This window comes from Lemur catta, chromosome 6, assembly GCF_020740605.2.
Source record: "Lemur catta isolate mLemCat1 chromosome 6, mLemCat1.pri, whole genome shotgun sequence".
NCBI classification, from domain to species: Eukaryota; Metazoa; Chordata; class Mammalia; order Primates; family Lemuridae; genus Lemur; species Lemur catta.
Window position 1 is genome coordinate 66,901,466 of NC_059133.1, and position 26,099 is coordinate 66,927,564.

General features: G+C 34.8%; 1 protein-coding gene across 2 annotated transcripts in view; it reads left to right on the plus strand.

Moving 5' to 3' along the window:
• Positions 1-16,573, plus strand: part of CPNE8 (copine 8) — a 198,873-nt gene extending 182,300 nt beyond the window's left edge. For both annotated transcript variants that reach the window (XM_045554030.1, XM_045554031.1), the window contains 2 exons: positions 4,020-4,093; positions 14,673-16,573. In XM_045554030.1, the coding sequence (XP_045409986.1) occupies positions 4,020-4,093; positions 14,673-14,861 (263 nt within the window). In that variant the 3' untranslated portion in view covers positions 14,862-16,573. The remainder of the gene's footprint in view (positions 1-4,019; positions 4,094-14,672) is intronic.
• Positions 16,574-26,099: the final 9,526 nt, after the last annotated feature.

A 26,099-nucleotide genomic window follows, 5' to 3' on the forward strand; every position in this document is an offset into this window, starting at 1 on the left:
TTGACAGACATTAGCCTTATAAATAAAGAAGTTCTGTCGTATGAGAGAGCAAAGTAAAATGAAAATGGAACTGACCAGCTGAAATTTAATGAGACTTTATATAATTATGCTAATTTGCCTTACTGGGTAGTTTTCCGTTTGGGCTCAGGCCTTGTTCAAATGCCAATTAAGTGACTGAGTAAACAGTTCAGAGGATAGTCTGTTCCTAGTCATCTGGTAAATTCCTTTAAGAAAACGCTGCTAGACAGCAAGTGCATGGCCACGTAACATTCACCTGGTTCAGGTGTTTTTATATTAACAATGACAGATTATTTAGTTTGGGACTTTGGAAATGAGAATCGTTTTAGAATGTTTGAAATAACATTAGGTCAGGTACTAGTTAATTTAGACCCATAGGTGGCTAACTAGACTGTGGTTATCACTGGGGTGATTCTTATTTAACCAGCAGTCCCTCCTGCGTAAAGGTAATACACATCTGCCAGTCTCAGGCAAAGTACCCAAGGCAAAGTTAGCATGCTGACCCTGGACTCCCTAAGATTCTATGCTTGGCTAGTCGTCCTTTTCATCATTATGATCTTACCGTTTCTAAAGCAAAAGTCATTTAGCTCTGACTGCCACTGCTTCTGCTAATATTTTTTCTATCTCTGGGTATTCACATCTGTTTGCATTGTGCTTCAGGCAGGAATTTGAGACACCTCTCAGGAGTCAGGAATGCTAAGACATCTTTCTTGTCAATGCTTTGTGCACTTGATGATCTGCATTAATCAGTGATAGACTGGGATTCACAGACTTCACCGATTGCTAGGCTGAAATAACTCATGCTTTCTTCTTTGGCTTCTATTTGCTTTTGGCCCTGAAGGATGAACCTCTCATGGGTACATCTCAGGTCTCCCAGACGCCTGTGGAAGTCCACCATTAAACACAGGACCTCAGAGATGGGTAAACCTCAGTCAGCTCTTATTCTTCACGAGCCCCCCCCCACGTGATGCTTGAATACAAAGCCACTGACCCTTCCTGGTGTATGTTTCTGGTTATATATTTCTATGCAGAGCAGCAGGCACAGCTATTTGGGTACTATCCTCATCCAATAGTCACAGCTATTTATTTTCTTCCTTTCTGTTGTTCCCGATGAACTCATTAGGGTTTTGAGTATAATAATTTATCATTTCCCTCTGTGAGGTCCTGAACTAACTGGAAAAAAATATATGCAGGAATCACTCAGACAAGCATATCAGCTTTATTGCTAGCAGTGCAGAATTTGAGAATTTGGGTTAACCTGTGGACAGACTCACACTTCTCATTACTTTTTCCACCCTAGATTAAATGACCTCACTCTTATCTCCAGGCCTCCTCCCTGCAGAGGCAGAGCTTTGCCTAGTAAGCATGCCTCAGAGAGAAACTGCATCCAGCCTTAGGAGTGACTGCTCCAAAAGGGAGAGGTCCGTTCTTTCTCCTAATCTTAGTAATCCTATGAATTGTTCTTTCCATGCAAAAAAGTGAGTGAAAATTGTAGGTAAAAAGGAAAGATGCCTTGCCAAGAGAATTTCCTCTCAAAAATTAGGGTGAAATTTTCCTCTAGAAACATGTGAACAGGGAATTAGGGTCCTACAACACCTGGTTTCTGTTTTCAACATGATGGAAGTTTTAATAGGATGGAAAAGAATTCCAGGCCTAATACTAGAAAGTAGACTGTTCTGCTAGGAAACAATAGATGCTTCTCTATTTTTCTTTTTTTTTTTTCCTCTCAAAACACATCTCTTCTCTCCATGGCTAAGATGGAAAGGACAGAAAATGCACATTTAATATAGAAAAATCTTTGACTTATAGTCAGATCGCTGCTCTCCTATCAGAAGAGCCTCACATGGCAAGTCTACCATAGAGTGAGTTTATATATCACACGTGTAAACTGGCATAAGTAAAGACAAATCCAACATCTACACATTTTTAACCCAAAAGACATTGTTTTTATGGGCAAAAAATGCAATATTTTGCCATCTCTTCTTTGAAGATACAGGAAATAAGAATAGAGTATTAATGAGTATTTCAATTTAATTCTGCATTTTAATAAGAACATTTAAAAACTCTCTGCATAATTTTCCCCAGTGACTTTTTACACGTAAATAAAGCACCTTCATTAAGGAGAAATATTTCTCCAAGCAGGATTTCCTTATCCTGAGAAAACATTCAAGAAGTCAAATTAAAGCAGGATTTGACTCTCTGCTTTGATCTGAGTTAAGAGAAGGAGGTAAATAGAAGGAATTCTAACTTCCTTGTGTCTCCCATGGCTAGAAAGAAACGCAGCTCTGTTGCTCATATACTTTCCAGGCATAGGTACCGATGGGAAATGGCCTTATAATCTTTGCCTCATTGAGGACCAGATGGTCTGCAAACCCAAAGAGTGGATGTGACCCTCTACCAGTTACACACCATGTCTCTTCTCCTTGCTGTCAAAAGTGTAGCTTTATGGGAAGCTTGCTGCCTTCAGTCTTTTAACCCAAATAGCATACTGAAAAGTGGGAGATATCTTATAGGATCTCATTCTAATCCAGTATTGCCTGAACAACTGTCCTATTCTTCATTAATTCGACTGAAACACTCACAAAAATCAGTAGAGATTGTAGTGGACTGTGGAATCCGAGACCTAAATTATCATCTAATTCTTGTTTCTCCTTTTAGACTGAGTATAGGGTAATTTTTACAAGGTATTACCATATTAGAGAGTATTGGAGAAATTTCTGTGATTGTTGGCATATCACTATGAATGTACATTTATGTTTCAAAGTGATATGAAAATTGTGAAAGCAAATTTAGATTAAATAGAAATTAATTTTTGAAAATATTTGAGCATAATGAATTCTCCTATTTATATCCCCAAGAAGTAGGGGAGGAAGAAGGTCTTTTGTATTTTGAATAATTAATTCCCTTATTGTTGGTAATGCACACCTTTTACATAGTTATGATATATATTGCATATCTAAGCAAATTATTAAATAGTGGCTCTCTGGAAATTTATACTAGCAGTGTTTCCAGCTCAAACATTGACTCATGAATATGGGTAGAAAGGTAAAATTGGAAACAATGTTTTTATCCCAAATACCTTATTTAAGTACTGAAGAAAATAGTGAGTAGGTGAGGACTGTGTTCTGAATGAGCAATATTGGGGCTGGGGTGGGAGGTGAGGAGGCAAACATTATAATTGCAAGTAGCTCCCTGGAGTCTGGTAAATGTCATGTGTACACAAAATGAATTATCAGTAATAGAATTATACTTTAAGCACAAATTAGCATTCCTCATGTAATTAATTATTTGGTGAATTCTCACTGAAAACTTAATAAACTCTGGAAAATGTTCTTAATTGCACCATAGCATTACTGTATCACCAGCTGTCTCATTATATCACAGCATTTCCAAATACCAGCTGATCTAGGGTGTGGTGAAATTATTTCTTAACCAATAAAAAAAATCATACTTCAGAAAAATCACATTTTTTCCAGTCATTATAGGGGCAAAGAAAATGTCTCTTTGTTTCTTAAATCTATTTATAAAGTAAAATTGGGGCAATGTGGATATATAAAAATATAAATATAGCTTTGTTGTAGTGTCAATGAGAATGAAGATCAAGTTGTTACTGAAAATTTTATGATGAATGGTGCCAAGTTTCTTAAATTAGAAAGAAAAATTAAAATTTGATGGATTAACATCACTTGCCCAATCAGTCATATAAGCATATAACAGTTTAGAACTAGTAGGGTGGGGAGATGGACCTACAGACTGTTCCTTAATGTATTGGCTCTCCCCACCTTTCAAAGGGTTACACAAGGTCTTGGCTCACTTTCTTCATCTGTAAAACGTACTCAGTCAAGTTTTGTGAGAGAAATGAATGAGAAGATGAAGGAATCAGTTTTTTGTCTTTACATAGGGCACATTGCTACTCTGTACATACTGATTTTTTTATTGCCTGCATTGTTTTAGTATTTGGCTAAAATGTACTAGATAAATGATCATATTTTCTTTCCAAGCAATGGTCGAATTGGATGGAGATGATGTAAGAGTCTCCTCCAGAGGAAAATATGCTGAAAGGGACATTGTGCAGGTAAGAAATTAAATCTTTTTGTATTTTACTATTACCAGAAAATATCATTAGGATCTTTAACAAAATGAGAAGCTTCAAATATATTTAGAGATTTTTTTAATGATGCTTATCTATTTATTATTTAGTCTTCAACAAAGACTAAATATATTTCAAGCTAATAGGTATTCAGGGTAAATGAACTTAGTAAAAACACACCAAAAATATTGTATATATTTTTGTATTTCTCCCATAGATTATGGTTAGAAAGGTAGAAAACTAGATCCTAAAATTATATATGTAGTATATACAAAAATCATATACATATTTATATATGTTTTATATATATAAATTTTATATGTGGAAAGTGATAGAATCATGAAAAACACTAAAGCCTATTACTCTGGGAGTGAATGTATAGAAAACACTAAGAATTAATAAATATAGTTAAAATTTACGATTGAAAGCAAAGTGTTAATTGAACTAAATAGTTGCATAGAGTCTCCATATCTTGTAGGATGTTAGAAGGGAAAAAGGCTGTGAAGTATACTTTTCTAAACAGGAAAAGAAAGAAGGTCTCATCATTTAAACACATGATATCAAAGTTTTGGAGGAGGACATAATGAACTTCAGTATTATCATCTAAATAATAACATATATTCACCCATAATATAGTCATTAAGAGAATATAATTTGGAATCATATAGAATTTGGTTCAAATCCTGACTTCTGACTTTTCCACTATGATAACTAGGATAAGCTTTCTAAATTTCAGTGCTCTGGGGGATAAATAGCATTTTTGTGAAGACTAAATGATACAATGCATATAAAATACATTCCTGAAATAGAATTTAGTTACAAAAAACAAAAGATGGTTAAAATAATTTGAGAAAGATATAAAGTAATCTGTAAGTATGAGAACATAAAGAGTAATGTTGATAAAGACCATAAAACATTGTTCTTCATTAGTCAACAAAATTAAGTTTTAAAATAAAAACATCGATATAATGGTTTTTTAAAAAAGATAATTGAATATGATTTAAACATTTCAACCTAACATACTTGATAGAATACAAAGCACACATATACATAAATGATTAGGTTAAAAGCGACTGAGACAAAGAACATGACCATGTGGTCATTTGTTTCAGAATCTCATGATTTTTTTTCATAATTAGATACATGATAATTCACCTTAACCTCATCAGTATAATTATAGACTCAAGTAATTACACTTTATCTAAAAGCTTTCTATGCTATTTGCTCACGGTTTCCAAAAATCAAATTACTGCATGGAAGTATGAATTTGAAGTTCTTTAGAATGTGTTGTGTTGCTGTCGTAAAGCATTTTTACAAAGTTTGCAGAGGTAACCCCTATCTCATAGTTTCATCTAGATGCTGCCTAAGAGAAACTTGGTATTAACTTTGCCCCTTAGGAAGTAGCTGAGATTGCTCACATCGTGAAGGTTTTCTTTTAAGAGGACCAATATGTTATTTTAGTAACAACCAACAGTCATACCTATTTGTATTTATAAAATACAAAATGTCCTTGATCATGAAACTAATCTCTTAATGAATACACAACATCGCACAGAATATTGAGATAGGACCCAGATGATATATGAAATTTTAATTTTGTCACTCTGATATTGAACAAGTCAATAAATCTCTCTCAACCTTCGTTTCGTTATCTGTAGACTCCAAATTCTTTCATCTTTGCTTTTCTCAGGATTTTGTGAGTCTCAGAGGAAGGAACAGACATAAAATACTTTGTTACCTGTCAACGGCATAGATATATAGTAGTATTAATATAATTATATAAGTGTCCTTTTCTTAAGAGTCACGATTCTTGAGATCAGTGTATCACCATGAACTAACTCTGGGATCCCCAAAGATTTTGAACACATATAGCAAACACTCAACAGATTCTGCCACATAAAGTTGAACCGAAAGAGTGATGGGGTCTTACATACACTGAACAGGAAATTAAAATGTCTCTAGGAAATTAGTAGCCACCTGAATGAGAGTGACATCTCGACTTACAGTCCTACATTTAGTTAAGGAGATTTGATGCACTCCTTTCTAATTTCATAGAGAGGTTTCTAAACGGTGATTGTTTCCTTTCTAAATGGTAAGCAAATCAATTATTTGCATATCACATCGTGTCACAGAATTGGCACCTTCTTTCTTACCTTAAATAAGGTTAAACATTCCATCATCAAGGTTCTCCCTGTTATACCAGTCACTAAAACGTTTTTAAAGTGAGATATTTTCAAGAATAGAATACATTGTTGAATATTTAGAATATTGGGTTTGTAAGGGCATGTCAAGAATCTTGTCCATCTTCTCATGGTCAGAAAATATCTGTAAACAAAGTGGCTAAAACATTATCAGAGAATAGAGTATTTTTAGGTTCTTTTACCTTTTCTCTACTTTCCATTTCTTACATTTTGAAGCTAATACACCACAAATGAAATTCCACGTTTCTCAAGTGGACAAACAAAAGCTTAAGGTTGCAAATAATATTAGGTAGCTGAGGTTCACAGAAAATTGGGGGTAGTAGATGGGGTTTTTATTATCATATCAAATCTTAAGTAGCTTCCAGTTTTTTATATAATAATAATATTGAACTCTTTATTAAGTGTTTCATGTGCTAGGCAGGCTAAGAGCTGTAGCATTACATCACTCAGTCCTTAATTTATTGACAGTTACATTGATTATTGCATTTTACAAACGAGAAAAAATGAAGCTCAGTTTCTCTGCGTCCATAGTCACATACCTAATGAGAAGTGGAACCAGTATTTAATCTGACTTTAAAATTCTTAACATGTATTCTTTATAACTTTGATTATAAAACCTAAACATAGCATTTAAGACTCTCTATAACCTGAACTTTAGTTGTCATCTCTAGCTAAATATTAATACACACACAGAGACACTACACTTTATCTAGACCAATTAACTTTACATTACACATTTCCACAGTTCTTGCTTTTATTTTCTCTTTTCATTTTACCTGGAATACTCTTCTTCCACATCTGTGCTGACTGAAATCCTACATTTTGAAATCTCCCACTGTGAAGCCTTTCACAAAGCTCTCTTCAAAATCCTCACTCCCCATACCTGGACAAATTTCTTCTTTCTTTTCTCTTCTTCCCATATCACTTTATATCTTCCTAAAAATACTGGCCATTTTTGTCTTGTAGTTATTTACAGATAAGGAAACTGAGGCCAAAGATGGGAAGTTAAACAACTTATACAAAGTTATTTAGGTCAAAAGTTGGTAGATGCAGATTTCCAACTGAGTTCTGATTCCAAAACCTGTGTTTTTCCTATTATAACACAACCTACTATCATAAAATGCAAAATTCTAATGAAAATTATTAGGATCTATTCTCCTTTTTATATTATGGTAGTGGCTAATGCATTCAAGTCAGATTAATTAACTTAGGTTCAAAGAATGACTCTGACACTTAATTAAGATCTGATCTTGGGTAAGTAAATTAAACACTCTTAAGTTTCAGTTTCCTCTTATGTAAATTCAAAATATGGATGATACTTATGAATATTAAAAGATATGCTAAATCTCTTAGCAAAAGGCCAGCCAACTGCCAGTTGCTCAATAAATGCATTAATATCAGTACAGTATGTTGGCACAATCCAATGGGACAGTGTTTCTTATGTCACTATTTCACAGTAGCTGTGCCCTCACATGAGACACTGTAGTCAGTCTTATGTGTGAGTCTGTTTCATGGTACTAAGATTTAATCTTATATGACTATAGTATACATAGTAAGCAGGATGAGTTCCTATGGTTGCTATTCTAAAATTAAGAGCATTATTTTCTTAAGTCAATGTATGTAAAGGCTTTCTATTTGTTTGTTTGTGCTATGAATTGGCCATTGTGTGTAATGTAATGCCATTCCACCTGGCTGCATGTAGCTGCTGGCCAGCCTATCATTTCCTTAAAAATTATATTTAAATCATATTTTCCATTAAAAGGAGAATAATAACTTTAAAGGCTTAGACTTGAAAATCACTAATGGAGCTCTGCACAGTAGGAACAATCAAGCAAAATTGAGCAGAACAGCAACTAAAAGCCCATTTGCCCAAACTGATTCAAATTTGTTTTCACAAATAGGCAGAGTGAACTATTAGGGCAGCCATTTGGAACATTTTCATTACACTGGGTAGATGATTAAAAAAAGATGTAGAGTAATAAGATACCATATTTTCTATAGAAAATAATACATTTATCGGTATTCTTCATATGAATGTGATAAATTACTGCAAAGTGAAAATTGATTTGTTCTTCTAAACTGAACATTATAAAGGTCAAAGTTAACTTCTGGTCAATATACATTCACAAGTATGTAGGAATTATTTTGAACAAGACATTCACAGGTACAGGGATCAAAAATGTGTGATTAAATGTTAAAGACAATAAATAGAGCAATGTGAGAAGTTGAGTGGAAATCTGTAATGGTAGGATAGGAGCAATCTTCCAAGAAAGAGGGAATATTGTGTCATGAAACTGTAAGATTTGACACTAATAATAGGTAAAGGAAATGAAGTCACTTGTCTTTTTCATTTCTCACTTATGAAGTACTTTGTGACATGGTGGATGAAATGCATGTTCCATTGGAAAATGTTTAGATCATCTAAGTTAGCGAGTAGAAAGTTCTTAACTTTTTTTTCCTACTCCAAGTATACATGTGGGTTGAAGTGTACTCAAACCAATGTTGGTAACAGTGACTTACTATGACAGTTATTCCCAACCTGGGGGCAAGACACCCTAATGTTCAAGTGGCATATCAGATTCTGTGCCCCACCTAACCAACCTAAGTTAAATGTGCTATATACTCCCATCCTAGGTTGAAAACTGGTATTTCTTTCTTACTCATTATTTATAAACATGTTTTTAAGATGAGTAGAACTGTGTGTATTATGAGAACAGTGATTGTGAGCCTTCGTTTTGACATTCTAGAGTATCATGAAATTCTTAAAAGTGAATTTCAATTTACCTCAATAAAAAAACATCAGCACATCATGTAGGACTTACTGGAAAGGTAAAATAAGTGTTTTAAAATAACAAAAGCCCAGTAATTACTGTTTTACATTAACTGGTATTGTCCTTAAATTTGAAAGAGATAAAATTGATAATCATATTCCTTGTATTTAATGTTTGATGTGAATGTAAATAGAAAACTATTATGAAAATAGCTTTATAGCGACTATATAAATGTATAAATTACTGAATAGAAGTAGTAATGATGATGATAGCTATTGTATATGGTACATATTATGAGTTGAATACTGTTTTAAGCCTTTTATATGTTAACTTACTTAAGACAATGAAGTAGCTATAATTATCCTCATTTTAATTTATTTTATTTTTAATTGGCTCATAATAATTGCACATATGTAGAGAGTACAGTGTGATATTTCGACACCTGTACACAATGTTTAATGATCAAATCAGCACATCCATTACCTCAAACATTAATTATTTTTTTGTGTTGGGAACATTCAAAAATCCTCTCTTCTAGCTATTTGAAAACAAAAAATAGGCCGGGCATAGTGGCTCACGCCTGTAATCCCAGGACTCTGGGAGGCCAAGGCGGGAGAATCATTTGAGCTCAGGAGTTCGAGACCAACCTGAGCAAGAGTGAGACCCCGTCTCTACTAAAAATAGAAAGAAATTAGCCAAACAACTAAAAATATATAGAATAAATTAGCCGGGCATGGTGGCACATCCCTGTAGTCCCAGCTACTCGGGAGGCTGAGGCAGTAGGATTGCTTGAGCCCAGGAGTTTGAGGTTGCTGTGAGCTAGGCAGATGCCACGGCACTCTAGCCCAGGCAACAGAGCGAGACTCTGTCTCAAAACAAAAAAAAAAGAAAACAAAAAATAAATTATAATTAACTATAGTCATTGTACAGGCTATAAAACACAAAAGAACTTATTCCTCCTATCTAGATGTAATTTTGTATCTATTAACCAAACTCTCCCAATCCTTCCTACACATACACTTCCCAGCCTCTAATAACCACTAATCTACTCTATACTTCTAAGAGATAAATGTTTTTAGCTTGCACAGATGAATGAGAACATGCAGTATTTATCTTTCTGTGCCTGGCTTATTTCACTTAACATAATGTCCTCCAGGCTCATTCATATTGCTATGAATGACAGGAGTTCATTTTTTTTTATGGCTGAATAGCATTTCATTGTGTACATATACTACATTTTCTTTATCCATTCATCTGTTGGTGGACACTTAGGTTGATTCTGTATCTTGGCTATTGTGAGTAGTGCTACAACAAACATGAGAGTGCAGATATCTCTCTTTGACATACTGATTTCCTTTCCTTTGGGCTATATATCCAGTAGTGAGATTGCTGGTTCATATGGTAGTCCTATTTTTAGTTTTTTGAGGTATCTCCATACTGTTTTCTATGATGGCTATAATAATTTACATTCCCACCAACAGTATATAGGATCTCCCTTTTCTCTGCATCCTCACCAACATTTGGTATTTTTTGTCTATTTGATGATAGCCATACTGAGGTGAGATGATATCTCATTGTGGTTTTGACTTGCATTTCCCTGATGATTAGTGATGTTCAGCATTTTTTTTTTTACTTCTTGGCCATTCATATGTTTGTTTTCTTTTGAGAAATATCTATTCAGATCATTTACCCATTTTAATTGGATTATTTGGGTTTTTGCTGTTGTTTGAATTCCTTATATATTCTGTATATTAATCCCTTGCTGGGTGAATACTTGGTAAATATTTTTGCCCATTCAACAGCTTATCTCTTCACTCTGTTGATTATTTCCTTTGATATGCAGAAGCTATTTAGCTTGATATAATCCCATTTGTTTAGTTTTGCTTTTGTTGTCTGTGTTTTCAGGTCTTATCCATAAAATCTTTGCCCAGACCAATGTTCTGATGCATTTCTCCTATGTTTGTTTCAATAGTCTCATGGTGTACAGCGTTACATTTAAATCTTTAATCCATTTTGACTTTATTTTTTATATGGTGAGATAAAGGTCTAGTTTCATTCTTCTGCATATGAATATCCAGTTGTCCCAGCACCATTTATTGAAGAGGGTATCCTTCCTGAATGTATGTTCTTGGTGCCTTTGTCAAAGATCAGTTGGCTATAAATATGTGGATTTATTTCTGGGTACTCTATTAATCCATTAGTCTATGTGTCTGTTTTTATGCTAGTACCATGCTGTTTTGGTTACTATAGCTATATAGCTATGTAGCATATTTTGAAGTCAGGTAGTGTGATGCTCCCAGCTTTGTTCTTTTTGCTCAGGCTTGCTTTGGCCATTCAGTGTCTTTTGTAGTTCCTCAGGATTGGTTTTTCTACTTCTGTGAAGAATGTAATTGGTATTTTGATAGGGATTGCATTGAATCTGTAGATTGCTTTGGGTAGTATGTTCATTTTAACAGTATTAATTCTTCTAATCCATGAACATAGAATGTCTTTTCAATTTTTTGAGTCCTCTTCAATTTCTTTCATCAGTGTTTTATAGTCTTCATTGTAGAGGTTTTTCACCTTTTTGGTTGAATTTATTCCTAGGTAATTTTTATAGCTATTATGAATGGGATTGCTTTCCTGATTTCTTTTATAGCTAATTCGTTATTGGTATAAAGAAACACTACTGATTTTGGTTTCTTGATTTTCTTGATTCTATACCCGACAACTTTATTGAATTCATTTATCAATTTTAAGAGTCTTTAGGTTTTTCTAAATATAAGATCATGTTGTCGGTAAACAGGGACAATTTGACTTCTTTCCAGTTTGGATACTCTTTCTTTTGCCTAATTGCTCTCTCTAGGACTTCTGGTATTATGTTGAATAAGAGTGGTGAAAATGGGCACTCTTGTTCCAGTTCTTAGAGGAAAATTTTTCAATTTTTTTCCCATTCAGTATGATATTTCTTGTGAATTTGTCATGTATGGTCTTTATTGTGATTTATTCCTTCTATACCAATTTTCTGATAGTTTTTATCATGAAGCGATGTTGAATTTTATCAAATGCTTTTTCTGCATCTATTGGGATGACAATGTGTTTTTTGTCCTTCATTCTGTTGATATGATGTATCAGACTTATTGATTTGCATATGTTGAATCATCCTTACATCCCTGAGATAAATATCATTTGATCATGGTGTATAATCTTTTTGATGTGCTATTGTATTTGGTTTGCTAGTGTTTTGTTTTCATCTATATTTTTCACAATATCAACCTGCAGTTTGTTGTTATTGTGTCCTTGTTTGCTTTTGGTATCAGGATAGTGCTACCCTCATAGAATGAATTCGGAAGAATTCCTTCCCCTTCAATTTTTTAAAATAGTTTGAGAAGAATTGGTGTTAGTTCTTCACTAAAAGTTTGGTAAAGTTCAACAGTGAAGCCATCTGGTCTTTATTTTTATTTTATAGAAGAGGAAACTGAGGCAAAGAGTAGAAAATGACTGCCCAAGATCATGTAGGCAATAGGGAGCAGAACCAGGCTTTGAAATTGGGAAGTCTCATGCCTGAGTTTTTGAGAATAGGGGGCAAAACATTTAATGATTTTAATCCCCACAATGTAGAAGAAAGGTAAAGAATTAAATAAAATATAAGACCAAAGTTGCGGTAAAGGTAAATAACAAAACCAGATGAGATCTCCCCTTTCCATGGAGAAGTAAGAACAGTTTGCCATAGGTATTGTCATATCCCTGAAATGTGTATATTAGCTACACACATTTTCAAAAAAGTGAACTCTTTAAAAATATAGTTTAAAGAGAGTTACATGTTTACTAACTTTACCAACATCACTAAATGTTAACTTTTAAAGTGTTATGCCTTTTAAAATAAGAATGAAGTAAAACTATGCTACAATTAGATACCTTCTACACATTAGTCCTTGACTATGTTGATTTTTATTTTCTCATTTTTCTAAAGAGAGAAAATAAACCTCAACTTGCTTTTTTACATCTCTTTGATTTTTTTGTTAAAAATGTCAAGTCTTATCCATAGCAAGATTGTATGACTTCACAAAAAAGTTCACATCCTCCTGTTCTCTTCTCAGCTGGAGATTATATTTGCTGTTAGTGGTTTGGTTTTTTTTTTTTTTTTTTTGCCCTTAGCTACCTTCCAGGGTAAGAGAAAGATATTTCACCATTTTAACACATATTTCTAAAAGCTTCTCTGAGTTTTTCTCCTGTCAGCAAGACAGGGAAAAGTTTAGTCATATAGATATTCTTCTGCCTATAGGGTGCCTTATTTTAAAAAGAAAGGAATAATTTTGTGCTCTTCCTTTAAAAGAGACTCCATTCATTGCATAAAAGATATTTTACCTCCTCTTTGATTTCTTAAAATTTTAACTTGGTTTACCTGTAGCAACCTGACCACTTAAAAGGCTCTTTCCTAATAACAATTGTTTTCTCAAAGCACATCTTGAATAAGTTTAAATCAAAAGCAAGTTTTCCAAAATAAATTTAAAATGGGTGTTTTATGAGATGGGATTTTTCTTTCTCTGGGAGGAAAAAATTGATTTAATTCAACCTTTTAAATATTATACTCAGAAATTGTTCAACATCCTAACGTTTTCACTGTGCCTTTTCTCGGAAGACCTCAAATTACTGTGCTCCCAAATTATCACAACATTAATGGTTCCAATCACTTCCAAGTTGCTTCAAGAATCATCATGTCCCTAAGGGGAAATTGAACTAATGCCCTCAAATAGCACAGTGTTTATTAACTTAAGTAACCATTATAAATGAGAATGGAATCAGACAATCTATTGCAAGAGCATTTGGTGTTGAGCTGATAAGGGCTCTTACATAATTTCTTATATAAAGATAGAACAATCATTTTTATATGATGTAAAGATAAGAATGATGATGTTTCAATAAGAAATATACCAAAATCTTATGCCGAGATTTTTTTTTTTTTTGCTTTTCTAAATAATAGATTTAAAAAATCAACATCTGGGGCAAGACTCAATGTACTGAATATTTCAGGTTCCTCTTAATTTGAGTTGTGTGAATTTTATATTCATACTCCATGTGATTTGATGTCCCAGTAATAATTAAAAATAATATGTTTAGGACTCTTTAATAATACACACTGTATTCTTACCCTGAATTGGGTAATATTTGTTCTTACCCAGCATTGGGTAATATTTTTGTATCGAAGCTTAATTAAGCCTCTATCAACTCCATTTGACAAGAAACCAAGCCCTGAAGAGGTTAACTGCTTCATCCTATTAAGAGTTAAGTAAGTATAGAACCCAAAACTGCAAAACACATTTAGCAACATAATGGGCATATCAGGATCAGGTGACATGAGATATTAGAAAACATAGAAAAGAATCACATTTCTTTTTAGATAAAACATAAATTATAAAAGTTTGGTCACTCTCATAGCTATTTGTAGTGTATCAAATATTTGTTAAAATGTATAATAATTGTTTTCCATCTCACCATTACTCTGGGCTTCCCTGATTTTTCTACAACCAAACATTTACATGTGCTGATGTTTGTGTTTATTACCTAAGTTGCTAAAGTCTATAAAATAACTTTCTTTAACCTCTGTTTTAGTTTGTGCCATTCAGGGATTACATTGACAGAAGCGGAAACCACATATTGAGCATGGCTAGATTGGCTAAAGATGTCCTGGCTGAGATCCCTGAGCAGTTTCTCTCCTATATGAGGGCCCGAGGAATCAAGCCATCACCTGCGCCTCCCCCATACACTCCGCCTACACATGTGTTACAGACTCAAATATGACTGTGCTCCCAAATGCTAAGGTTAGCTACACATCAGTTAGAGCTGCTGAGTTAATGCCTTGTGCCTGGTGCTCTGTAATGAACCAGGGAATAAGACACTTTTCTCAGTTTGGTTTCAGCAGTACTGGTTAATGTGCTTTCTTGGATCCAAAATTAACTCTCTTCCTAAACCAAAACTGTAAATATGGTTGTTGCATGAGCAACAGAAAAATTGTTTAAATGCTTGAAGAAAAGTATGGATGTCCTCTCTGAATCTTTTAATTTTTCTTTTGACAGAAACAGCTAATTTCCAATGTATTGTTGGGAAAAAGCACAAGCTATGTTTTTAACTCAAATATCGTCTTTGACTGCTATGTGTATAGGAAAGCAGTCTCTCTGTATCAATGTTTACATGTTACTACTTTTTAAATTTCAATACTTTTATAACTGTTCTTAAGAATAAGAGTTTTGAATATTGAATCCTTTGTCTTCTAAATTGCAATAGCTATAATCACAAGAGCAATATCTCTTTGAATGACTGTCTGGACAAATAACAATTGCAAATAAGGGAAGGGAAAAATGCTTTCATATTTCTCAGTAACTGGATTGTCTTAGGAAGCCACATCTGCTTAGTAATCAGTTTCTCTGCCGTGTTTGCCGAGTCTGGGAGTTTAAGGTTGGCAGATGTGTATCCTGTAAGAACATGCATTTTTCATAGAGTTTGGGTTCTAAATTTAGACTGCAGCCAGTTTGTGTTTTGTAAAGCTAAGTGGAAATTTTAAAAACTCAAACATCGTGAACTCTAAATGCACAGAAAATACTTTGTGTAAAAAGTTGCATCCTTACATTATAATGTTATTTAGAAAGACTGAAACCAAGAATATTTAACTGTGAACCATGTAGCAGATGTTTTAAACTTTTTACTCCATTCTATCTTGTCTAGGTATTTTAATTCAAAGGGATACTGGCTCTCTTGATTGGGATTCCATGTTATCACTGTTCCACGTTGCCATGCAGGGTGCACAGGCTGGAAGTCTTTTGTGAAATTCCCAGTTAAACATATACGATCATGTGACTTAGTGCACAGCACATTTGTGAAATAACCTACTCCTATATACTGACCTGCCTGTTCACAATTAATTGTAAAGAGTTTTTGCATGTACAGTTTTTACGAGAATACAGTTTTGTGAAGTTGTGTCTAAATTAAAGCATTTCTTTAGAACAAATGGCCTTAAATTCTCACAGAATTCCTGGAAATGATTGTGAATTGCCTTCAAATAATAGAAAAGTGTATTTATTTGTGTGTGTGTGTATGTCAACAATGTAACTGCTTTATAATATTTTTTCCTTACCAATACCCTATTTACTATTTGGTTTATTTCTACTGTATGTTGTTCTCTTTGTTCCAGGTTGACCTAGGATGACTTTTATAAGCATGAAACTATTTTACTGGAAATAAAAATATATACATCCACATATCTAAAAGCATCAATGTTACAAAACTATGTAATACTAAATTGTCCATTTTTAAGTATGTATTAAAATATTTAAAAGGATAACTATTCGCTTTGTACATTTCATGTATGAATGACATGGAGTCTGATCTTTCCTATGCTGAACTTGCATATTTATGTCAGTATAGTTTATTAACCTACAGATTTTTTAAACTTATCTCTACTCATCAGCCCAAAAAACAAAAATAAATAAGATCAATATTCTTTCGTGCTTGTCAAACATCAGTTATTTTTCTTTGAACTTACCAGAGAAAGTGAAAGATGTACAACTTTTTTCTAAAGACGAGTGTGCCCAGATCTGTTGGGGATAAATTGCCAGGGATGAAGCAATCTCAGTTACAAATCTTGTCCTTTGCGTGGCTGAGAATAATAATCAGAAACTTACGTGATGTTAATTTTATATGTAAGTTTAGAAAACTCTTAGTCTTGTCTCTTCATTGCATAAATGTAGAAACCAAGACCAAAGGGATTAAGTGATTTATCCAAGACTATATAACTAGAGAAGAGCTCGTTACCATCACGAAAATATTTGTTGTAACCACTCCAATTGTGTGAGTTGCTTTTAGGTACCGTGCAATAAAAAAATTCCCAGGGGCATATTCCATAAACTCCAATACATGCCAATAGTTGCACACACAAACTAAGTATCAGGGTGTTTAGACTTAGGTAATGAGCAAGAAGAAAGGTACTTATCGAGAGAGAGTGACAGATCTGATTTGTCACATCTGCTGTAGAAAGCAGACTTCTAATGGGTGCTCTCAAGGATCCTGAAGACTTTGGGTGCTGGCCTATTTTTCTAATCCCATTCCTTCCTCTAGGATGAAAGCCTCTAATTACTTACCATTTTAACTTCAGGATGAACGCTCAGCCTTCTGTTCAAGTATCTCCATCATCTGGTCTTGCCCAGTTAATAATATCAATTCCCATTGCTTTTCAAATGGATATTAAAGTTATGGAGGCCTGCCTCATTCCTTTTGCCCAAGCACTCTGAGTTAATTTGCAGTCGGGCTACAGTGTTCATGCTCTAGCTCCTCAGCAAGCCCTCTCCTCCGGTCTCCACCTGAGGATAGCCTTTGTGTGTTCCACCGCAAGCCCCAACTCCTCTTAACCATGTTCTTTTAAAACTTCAGCTAACAATAATCAGTACCTTTTATGAGCTTATCTTTGCATTGCATTTTAGCATACTGATTACCTCATATCATTTATAAACTGTTTTACTTTATCTGGGGCATAGTGTCTCTCCATCCTTAGAAAATAGGATTTAATGGCACCTGGATATAGGTAAATTTTAAAAGCTTCCCAGTTTATTTTAATGTGCAACTAGAGTGTGTAATTGCTGCAGTTAAAGACTATCAGATGACTCAATTGCTACTTTTAAAATTCTGTCATCCAACATGCAATACCAGGAGTTAAGACAGATATGACTCTAAATGGTGGTGGGGTGTGTGGGAGAGGAGGGCACTTGGGATTAGGTTGGACTGTAGGCTATTTTGTTCTTGAGAGTTAGTGAAGGTAATTAGGTGGACTCATGCACTTTTTTATTACTGTGACCTACCATCAGCTTAGGACATAAAGAGATATCGCTCACAAGGACAAGGTTGATGTGATTATTTCTTACAGGACTTGCAGCTGCCAAAGATTTTACTGAAGAGCATGCCTTTTCCTTTCTTGGCTTGTATGAATTTTAATTATATTTGGAATTGACCCAAATGGCAAGATAATAACTCACTTACAGTAAAAAATAATTTTTGTCATTAGCACAAATTAGATACATTTCCTGATAAAACAGCTGAGCTGAGGATCAAATAAGTTTCCTTTGAGTGCATATGGTATTACCTAATTAAGATGGAAAGGGATGGAAATCTACTTGTAAGAAGTCACGCTTGTGCAGAGCTTTCCCATCAGTGTGTTACAGATGATTTACAGATGCACACCTTGCAGATGGGGCACAGGTATGCACCTTGGGATGGTGCAGCGTGCCTGGGGTAATTGGGTTCCCAGTCTCCAGCATCTTCATTGGCTAACTTCGGGATATCTTACAAATACTCCCAATTTTATGTATTGTTTGACCAAGAAAGATAAGGAAGCCCTGCATTACAGAGATTATTTCTGAAATAATCTCTATTGACAACAGGTTCCACCTTCAATTGTTTTCTACTTATTTTTCCTAGTATATATATACTAAAATTAATTTGAAATAGTATTCCACATACAATTCCATGACAGATGTATTATGGAAAGTGAGGTCCAGAAGAATAAGGCATGAGTGTCATGAGAATTTTGTTTACATTAACTGTGTATGTATTTTTACATTGCATTATAGAATTTCTGAGAAATTTTCTTTTCTTTTCCATCACCTTCTTCATAAACATCCTTCCACTCACAGAAATCTGTGTATCACCACATGACCCAGAGGGCATCAAAGCATAGAGTCAAAGGGATTCAACGTGGGTTTTTTTCTTTAGAATAAACACAATTCTAGAAGACTTCCCCTTCTCCTCATCGTGGATGTGGCCCTCCCTCCACTCTCCCACCAAACATTCTTTCATTTGCTCTACTGATATCTGAACATCATCTAACAATAGGTAAAGCCAAAGTACAAGGATGTGCTGAGATAAAAGACATGCATCTTTTAAGACTTAACAAGCACATTTTAGAAACATACTGACACAATTCTTTGCACCAAGAATGTTTTTCTAAAAAACTCTTCTTCATCAGATCTTTTCCAAACATATAGTTTTAACAAGGGAAGACTTGGTACATCACGAACATACAAATGCTTGAAAGGGCTTCCTTTGGAGATGGGAAGGGGAAATAAAGAACCAACAATGTAAGTTCTTCCTCCATGAGTTATTGCCTACATTATGAACCCTTTTAATGGATGATTGTCCTAGTAATGTCCACATCCCAGAATTCAAGTTTTACAACATGGAGTAAGAAGGCACCAAATAGAAGTACGTGTCCAATACAGAGTAGGGGTAAATGCCCAAAACAAAATTATTTTTCTTTAAATTGATATGACCCCCCCCCCAGCAATCATTTTACTGGGTGGAATAATGTATTTGTATTTAAACAAAATACTAACATAATACACATAAGTCTCTAAACATAATGTACTAAGACTATCTCAAAGACATAATAGTGCTAATTCATACCACTGTGAGACTACTGAACAATATTTGAAGCAATATCTTCAAGCCTCATCAGGCAGGGTTGTTGCTTACCTCATACGCCATCAGTCCACCTCCCAACCCCAGCATTAACCTTGCTCTTGTTTCCTGAGCCCTGGAGATGCTCTGAATATCAAAATGTAAGGGAAAGATGACCCCTGAGCTCTTATCATAGAAAGAGCAAAAGCAAACTGATCTAAAGATTTGCTCTGTTTTAAAGTTTTTAAGCAACGGTGGCCATGACCTCATGATTTTCTCATCACAAAGTTATTCACTGATTTAATTTCCATGAAACAGGCCTGCTGGGCATTCCTAATGTATTTAGATAAGCTGATTTCATACAGATAGGATTTGCTATCAGTCAAAGGGGTGGATATCATTGACCTTACAAATTAGGAAGAAGGCAGAAGGAATATGCTTAGGGTTGGCTTAAAAATAGCTACCCTCTCAGAGATCTTCCTCACCTTACAACATAAGTGACAGATGCAGTAATTTTGACAGAGAACAACCAGTTTGTTAACTCTTACTAATACAATTTCCACAAGATAGTACCGACAAGAACACTAAATATAGCGCCTTTCAAATCTTTAAAAAATCTTTAAATGAAAACCTACTTAAAATTAACAAAATTATTTCATTATCCTTTCCAACAATATCAAAAGGCATGTACTATAATTTAGATATTGGCAAATTTTGTGTGCACTTTTAGATAATCTGCAACAGACATCAAAGAAAGTAGATGAGCCCTGGGAAAATGATGTGAATGCGACAATCATGAGAAACCATTCTGGATTCATCAAAAATCAACTTTTAAGTCCCTAAACATTATATATGGACCTAACCAAAAACGAACAAACAAAGACCTATGATATCAGTTTGCAAGCCCTGAATTAGGCCATCAAATGTCAGCCTTGTAAGATGAAGGTACCTTTTATGTTTCATTTATTTTCTGAAAATATTTAGTAGTTTTAAATCAATGATTTGACCTAAACCCAAAGTTATATAGATGTGCTTGGTGTCTTCTACAGGCTAGTTATAAAATTGCCAGAAGCTTCACCAGGAGTGTGACTCATCAACATGCCATATATTGGTATTCAAAAGACCTGAGTTTCCATCTTGGCAGTCTGATTTAGGGAAAATATCATGTAAATATCCAAACTTGATTTTTATCATCCATATAATATGGTGATATTTCCAAGGGTTCTTAAAGCACTACCCACTGTAATTCTCTCAAGAACAGAAGTTCCTTTAATTAGAGCACACCTCGAAGGTTGGCCCTTTAAGAGCCAGATCAGAGGAGGTTATTAAATGAACTTGAGGTACAAGGCTGTCAAAGTACCTTCTGAAAGATTATGGAGCAAGTGAAAAATCTCAGCTGTTTATTTAAAACAGGCAGGTTACTGGCTTAGCCATTCCTCCAAGTCAGCCACATAGTCTCACCATTCTTCTCTGCACCTGAGAACGCAGAAGATATGGGAAAGCTGGGAGAAAATGTCAAGGTCCCATTGCTCTGTGAAGGTCTTTGAGCCTATCTGCATATACCCCCTTGCCTGTGTCCTTCAAAAAGAGGACCCCTGGACAAACATTTTCTAGTAATCTTCTGTATGTTCAGCAGGTGTTTTCTCAAAACTTCTTAAGGTCTTGCCCTAGAGAATACCAAGTTGCCTCAAAACAAGAATTTCTTATTAGGTAATTTAACTTACTTGATTGCATGATAGCTGCCCTGAATGCTCATCCAACCCTCTGTACTTGGCTAACCTGCTGCTTATTCTTCAAGCCTCCCCTTTCTGCCATTCCCTCATAAAGGCCTTCCCTAAAGTCACAGATGATTAAATCTCCTTGCTCTGCATTCCCACAACACCCTGCTCTTAGCCTCCTGTCATTCAGCACACCTGCAATTACTTGTTTGCTGTCTATTTCAGTTTCCTCCATGAACTCTAGGAGAGCAGGAAGCAGGCAAGTCTTGTTCACTCCTCTGTCTCTAACACACAACACAGGGCCTGGCTCTAGAAAGGTCATCAATTGAATTGTGAAAGTCAATTGAATCAAAATATTGATCAATAAGAATGTTACATTAGTAACTTGGTATTTTAAGATTTTCATCCTGAATTTCAGTGTATCCAGACTGAGAGAGAAAATCTGTGACATCTTAAAGCAGCACCAAACCTCCCTTTTCCCGTATTTATCCTTCCTTCCAAACCAGACTGTGAAGTGAAATGAATAGAGATCAACAGCTTCTCTCTCCCCACCTGCTCTCAGGGCTAATTAGCAGTAAAATGGTCAAAAGGTGGGCAGGCAGCAGGAGAGAAGAGATTAATGAAGCTTTGACACTGAGAGCCAGTTAGCTCCAACTCAGGATAGACTGAGAAAAAAGTATGCAAATGATGCCAGGATTTTATACTATGTCTGCTCTGAAATTTCCCTTGATCAAGCAAAATAAGAGGAAAGACTCTTTTAAGCATATATTCACCCACATTTTCCCTTAAAAATGAAAGTGCCAAAAACTTATATTTTAGGTACTGGAAAGGTATACTGAATCCTTACTTTTTCATTTTAGCTGTGCCTGTGTGTATTTCTGAGTAGCTTATGTGGGTATATATGTGTGTGGCAATGAACACATGCCTTCACTCATGCATGTGCTGTCACTTATATGTAGACAACACTACATGTGGTAACAGTAAACAAGAAATGGGGTAGAGAAGAAATGACAATGCTTTACAAGCAGTGACTGCCTTTCCTAATGCTGATTATCCCTCCTGGAGGAAGTGTTACTGGCCTGTACAGAATGTGGACGAGATTTCAGAAGGTTATAACTTTGCAACTGCATTCCTAATAGGATAGGTTGACTTGAAAATCCTGCTGTGCTAATATTTGTGATTTTTAATGTATTCTTGCATCCTTTACTTAGCAACAAGGGAGAAGGATTTAATGAATATGAATTTGACTGTGGGGAAGAAATGTGAAGGATGGTAGTTATTACATATTGACATTTTAGCTCAGAATTTCACCCACCCCGTTGATAAGACTGAATTCTATTTAACTTTCTTTTTTAATTTTTTTGGTTTATTTGTCTTTTGTCCCCTTCTTAATGGGGTTGTTTGTTTTTTTCTTGCTGATTTGCTTGAGTTCGTTGTAGATTCTGGTTAGTAGCCCTTTATCGGATGTATAGCTTGCAAATATTTTCTCTCATTCTGTAGGTTGTCTATTTGCTCTGTTGAGCTCTGTCTATTTCCTTAGCTGTGCAGAAGCCTTTTAATTTAATCAATTCCCATTTATTTATTTTTGTTGTTGCTATAATTGCCATTGATGTCTTCTTCATAAATTCTTTGTGTAGGCCGATATTTAGAGGAATTTTTTGAATACTTTCTTCTAGAATTCTTATGGTTTCATGCCTTATATTTAAGTCTTTTAACCATCTTGAGTCAATTTTTGTGAGTGGTGAAAGATATGGATCCTGTTTCATTCTTCTGCGTGTGGCTGTCCAATTTTCCCAGTACCATTTATTGAATACAGCTTCTTTTCTCCAGTGCATATTGTTGTCTGCTTTGTCAAAGATGAGTTGGCTGTATGTCAATGGTTTTATATCTGGGTTCTCTGTTCTGTTCCATTGGTCTATGTCTCTATTTTTGTGCCAATATCATGCTGTTTTGGTTACTATAGCCTTGGAGTATAGTTTGAAGTCTGGTAATGTGATGCCTCCAGATTTATTCTTTTTGCTTAAGATTGCTTTAGCTATTTGGGGCTCTTTTCTGCTTCCAAACAAAGCATAGAATTATTTTTTCTATATCTGTGAAATATGACATTGGTATTTTGATGGTGATTGAATTGAATCTGTAAATCACTTTGGGTAGTATGGACATTTAAACAATGTTGATTCTACTGATCCATGAACATGATAAATTTTTCCATTTGTTTGTGTCATCTGCCATTTCCTTCCTCAGTGTTTCGTAGTTCTCTTTGTAGAGATCTTTCACCTCCTTGGTTAAGTATATTCCTATGTATTTTTTTTTTTTGTATATAGCTATTGTGAATGGTATTGAGTCTTTGATTTGCCTCTCAGCTTGCTTGTTATTGGTGTATAGGAAGGCTAGTGTTTGTGTACATTGATTTTGTAACCTGAGACTTTTCTAGTTCCTTGAGACTGAGACTTGTCAAAAGATTGTTAATATGTGATCTTTCTGTCATTTTGATGTAGGTATTTAAGGCTATAAATTTTCCCCTTAGGAATGCTTTTGCTGAATCCCATAGATTTTGATAGCTTTTGTCCCCTTTGTTGTTCAGTTCAAGGAATCTTTTGATTTCCATCTTAATTTCATTATTGGTCCAAAAATCATTCAGCAGCAGGTTGTTTAATTTCCATGACTATGTGTAGAATTGAGTATTTCTCTTGGAGTTGATTTCTAGTTTTCTTCCACTGTGGTCTGAGAAGATACATGGTATGATTTTTATTTTTGTGACTTTGTTGAGACATTATTTGTGGTCTAAGATATAATCTATCTTAGAGAATGTTCTATGAGCTGATGAGAAAAAAATGCATATTCAGTAATTTTGGGGTAAAATATTCTGTAGATGTGTATTAGGCCCATTTGTTCTAGAGTCCTGTGTAAGTCTGTGTTTATTTACTTATTTTCTGCTTGGATGAACTGTCTAGTTCTGTCAGTGGGGTGTTGAATTCCTTGGCAATTATGATGTTGCTATTTATCTCTTTGCTTAGATCTAGTATGGTTTGCTTTATGAATTTGAGCACTTCTGTGTTAGATACATAAATATTTAGGATTGTTATGTCTTCTTGTTGAATTGTTCCCTTTACCATTATATAATGGTCCTTTCTGTCTTTGTTTGCTATTGTTGATTTAAAGTCAATTTTATCTGATATAAAATAGCTACATCTGCTTTCTTCTGGTTTCCATTTGCGTGGAATATTTTTTTCCATTCCTTCACCTTGGGTTTGTATGTATCCTTGTGGGTGAGATGTGTTTCCTGGAGATGGCAGATACTTGGGTTATATTTTTTTATCCATTCAGCCAGCCTGTCTCTTGGGTAGGACATTCAGTTCATTCACATTAATTGAGAGAATTGATATGTGGGATGCTGTTCTGTTTATCATGTTGAGTAGTGCCTTACTATTTTGTTTTACCACTTGTGCTATTGTTTTATATGAGCTCTGAGTTTTAGCTTTCAAGTGGTTGTACACTGGTGGGTGTCTATTGTGCTGATCTGTGTATAATGCAGTTCTGAGTATTTCCTGGCATACAGGTCTGGTCTTGACAAGTTCACTCAGTGTTTGCTTGTCTGGAAAAGTTTTTATTTCTCCTTCATATATGAAACTTAGTTTTACTGGATACAAAATTCTAGGCTGGCAGTTGTTCTGTTTATGAAGATTGAAGATGGGGCCCCAATCCTTTCTGGCTTATAAGGTCTCAGTTGAGAGGTCTGCAATTAGCCTAATGGGTTTTCCTTTGTAAGTTACTTGATGTTTTCACCTCATGGCTTGCAGGAGTTCCTCCTTCTTATTGACTTTGGCCTGTCTGATGACTATGTGTCATGGTGATTGCTTCTTTGCAATAAATCTCCTAGGTATTCATTGAACTTCTTGTACCCTGGTCTTGCTGGAGATATCTAAATCTCTAGCAAGACCAGGGAAGTTCTGCACAATTATTCCCTCAATTAGGTTTTCTAGCCCTTGTGCATTTTCTTCTTCACCCTCAGGGATGCCTATGATTCTTATATTTGGCCTTTTTACATAATCCCATATTTCTTGTAGGCTTTGTTCAGAATTCCTCTTAATTCTCTGTTCTAAATTTTTTACTGACTGAGTTAATTTGAAAGAGTTGTCTTCAAGCTCTGAGATCCTTTCTTTTTCCTGGTTTAGTCTATTCTTAAAACTTAACACTGTTCGTATTTCCTTGAAATTTTTCATTTCCAGAAGTTCTGTTTTTTTTTTTTTTTAATATGTTGATCTCTTTAGTGAATTTTTCATTGATTTCCTGAATTGTTTTTCTGGTTTCTTTTAGTTGGTTTTCTATTTTCTCTTGGATTTCATTAAGCTTCCTTACAATCCATATTGCAATTCTTTATCTGTCATTTCAATATTTTCATTTTGGTTTGCATCCATTGCTAGAGAGTTGCTGTTCTCTTTAGGGGTATTCTTTTGCTCTGATTATTCACATTTCCAGAATTCTTTTGCTGATTCCTTTTCATCTTGAGCAGCTGTTGCTTCTTAATTTTGGATTTTCTTTTGTTTAAATGGGGCTTTTCTTTCTGCACTCATTCATAAGAGCATGTCTATAGCATATGTTAGATAAGAACTTTTGCCTTTGCCTGTGGGTGCTTTGATGACAATCTAAGTTTTGAATGGATGCCTTGGTTATAGATATCCTTAGTGTGGTGGTTTTCTCAGTTGCTAACTGTTTATAGCCTGTAGCAGTGGTGAGCTATGTGTGCAGGCGGATTCCCTATCTCTCTTTGATGAGGGAGGATGGAGGTCTTTGAAATCCTTTCTTTCCCCAACCCTGTGGTCTTCGTAACAGTGTGAATTGTATTGGCATGCCCAGTTCAATAATCTCTGAATTCTAT